The sequence below is a fragment of the Echinops telfairi genome, unplaced genomic scaffold (assembly GCF_000313985.2).
Source record: "Echinops telfairi isolate 266 unplaced genomic scaffold, ASM31398v2 ScPeMD7_11;HRSCAF=52, whole genome shotgun sequence".
Taxonomy (NCBI): Eukaryota; Metazoa; Chordata; class Mammalia; order Afrosoricida; family Tenrecidae; genus Echinops; species Echinops telfairi.
In genome coordinates, this window is record NW_022103908.1 from 34,156,508 (window position 1) to 34,158,990 (window position 2,483).

At 43.1% G+C, this 2,483-nt stretch overlaps 1 protein-coding gene across 1 annotated transcript in view; it reads right to left on the reverse strand.

Annotated features, from left to right (window-relative positions):
* SUGT1 (SGT1 homolog, MIS12 kinetochore complex assembly cochaperone) overlaps positions 1-2,350 on the reverse strand; it is a 50,854-nt gene extending 48,504 nt beyond the window's left edge. The window contains exons 1-2 of the mRNA XM_004707968.2: positions 2,244-2,350; positions 378-470 (exon numbers count right to left, since the gene is read on the reverse strand). Coding sequence (XP_004708025.1) covers positions 378-470; positions 2,244-2,350 — 200 coding nt within the window. The remainder of the gene's footprint in view (positions 1-377; positions 471-2,243) is intronic.
* Positions 2,351-2,483: the final 133 nt, after the last annotated feature.

The window sequence follows — 2,483 nt, forward strand, 5'->3', positions numbered from 1 at the left end:
ATCAAAAAAGGAGCTCTGGTGGCAGAGTGGGTTGCACATCGAGTTGCTAACCATGAGGTTAGCACTTCAAACCCACCAGCTGAGAAAGATGAAGCTGTCTACTCCTGACAGATTCCACGTTTCAGAAACCCAAGAGGCAGTTCTACTCTGTCCCCTAAGGTTCTGAAGAGTCTGAGTCCACTATATAGCAGTTTGAGTTTGATATGAGATGGAACTGATAACATCAATTCAAGAGATTAGCTAAGAGCCTGAGGAGGCAGTAAGCATATGTTACGGAAGTGGAACCAGTAATCACTGTCACTAAGCTATACTTGTACATACTGTTGAGTTGCTATGTCTGCTGTGTGTATCCTAAACAACAAAATAAAAAGGAAAAAAAAGTATAATTCTGATACTTACTATCTAATTTCAGACCTTCTGCAAAGGATTCTAGAGCAGCAGCATAATTTTTTTCATGGTAGTCACAGATCCTGGCATGAGATATTAAAAACAAATATCAAATACGCATAAGATCATGGAAACTAGCATTCTTTCTAAAGAAAAAAAAATCCTAGGAGTCTCTACTGTTATGAGAATTTGTCTTTTGAATTATACGCTAGCAAACCAAGAAATTGTCTAAAATACAGTGCTGTATATATAGTACTATTTCCATTAAAATTCCATTTTGGAACTCATGTCAGAAGGAATTTTTTTTTTTTTGCTGCAAAAGGAAGCTTTATTGTTTCCATTTGGTCCCTGGCTTGGGGGATGGGCTCCAGGCGGTGGCGCTGTGGCTGGCCAGGCAGGTTCAGGCAGAGGGGCACAGGCTGGCAGCGGGGAGACAGAGGGCCCCTCGCAGGTAGCACAGCGCTGCAGGTTCCTAGTCAGGATTGAGGGTGAGCCTCTCGAAGAGATCCTCGCCCAGCCGGCCTGGGTTTGGCCAGCCTTGGAGGTGGGTCAGGGGGTCGCCCATCTTCTTGAGGAGTTTCACCTCCTTGTCCAGGAAGTGGTTCTCCAGAAAGTCACAGAGATGGGGGTCAGCGTGAGTGGACTCCACGGCGTGCAGGTCCAGAAGGGCCTGGTTGAGGGTCTTCTCCAGGGATAGGGCAGCTTCCATGGCATCCAGGTTCTGCCCCGCTCATCTTGGGGCAGATTTTGCACATCCTGGGAGGGCGCGGCCGCCGCGCTGGGTCCCCTCGCACTGCCCCTTCGCCAGCTCATGGAAGAAGTGTCCCCCGCCCTCCCAGGCCACATCATCACGATCGAAAAAGCAGCCCAGAGAGAGGCAGGTGTCAGAGGCTCCCAGGTGCAGGTTGACCAGACGGTGGACGCCGGCCTCAGCATCAGCAGAACATTCTGATGGATTTGAGAGCTCGCGATGCGTCGGTTTGGAGGTCATCACACTAAATAAAAGTGTTCGCTGGTCCCAAGAAGAGGGGCTGGCCAAGAAGATGATCCCAAACTTACTTCCGGAGAGGAAACTGGAGCGTGCAGAAGGTTGGAGGCAGGGAGTCCCCGGATCTGTTCTGTTCAAACACTGTTGAAGTAAGAAAGACAGATCCACGGGACCACAGGGCGAGCTTCCAGAAGGAATTTCTTGACTATGATTGTATGTATTTATTTATTCCAAATACTTAAAATTAAGGAAGTTTCTTAAGGTATGATGTCACGCTATCAAGACATCAACTGGCATATGAAGTGTACTTACAGGATATGCTATCATTAAATGTAGTTTATCTAGTTTGGAAGCAACCCTGGTGGCACAATGGGTTAAGATTTACGCTGCTAACTGCAAGACTGGCGGGTTAAAAATCCCACTCCATGGGAGGAAAAAGCTATCTGTTCCTATGAAGATTTACATCCTTGGATATGCTACGGAACCTCGGATACACTACAGAGCATTTCTGCACTGTCCTATGGGTGGCTATGAATCAAAGTAGTACATTTGTTTTTACTTTTTATTCAGTTTGGTTAAAGAATATTCTCTAATCAAATGCCTTAAATACCAAATGATAGACAAAAAAGGGGACTTAAAATCCATCAGTTTTACCTCTCCCTTGAAATTACTCCATCACTTTAAAATACTTATAATAGGTCACCTATCACATACTGCAATTACTAGACAATATTTAAAATATCTGAACTATAAAAAATATAAATATAGAATGTTATTATTTATACAAGGTTTACAATGAGTTTACTCAACAATTTAAATGCCTACTTTCTATAGCCCAGGCCCAACAAGAAAAGTGGTTATAGCATACCCTTTCCTCAGCATAGCAGTAGAATTATTTGGATTAAGTTTGAGAGATTTCTTTGCATCAGCAACAGCATCTGTGTATAGAAAGAAAGGAATATTTTTTAATATCATTTACTTACATACACTAACAAATACTGTGTCAAAATTTGAATCATTCTTAGATTTCTGAGTTTTCAAAAAGGTGGAGAGGTCAACTGATTTTTAATTAGGAAAACTAACCCAAGACATAATCCAAATAAATATT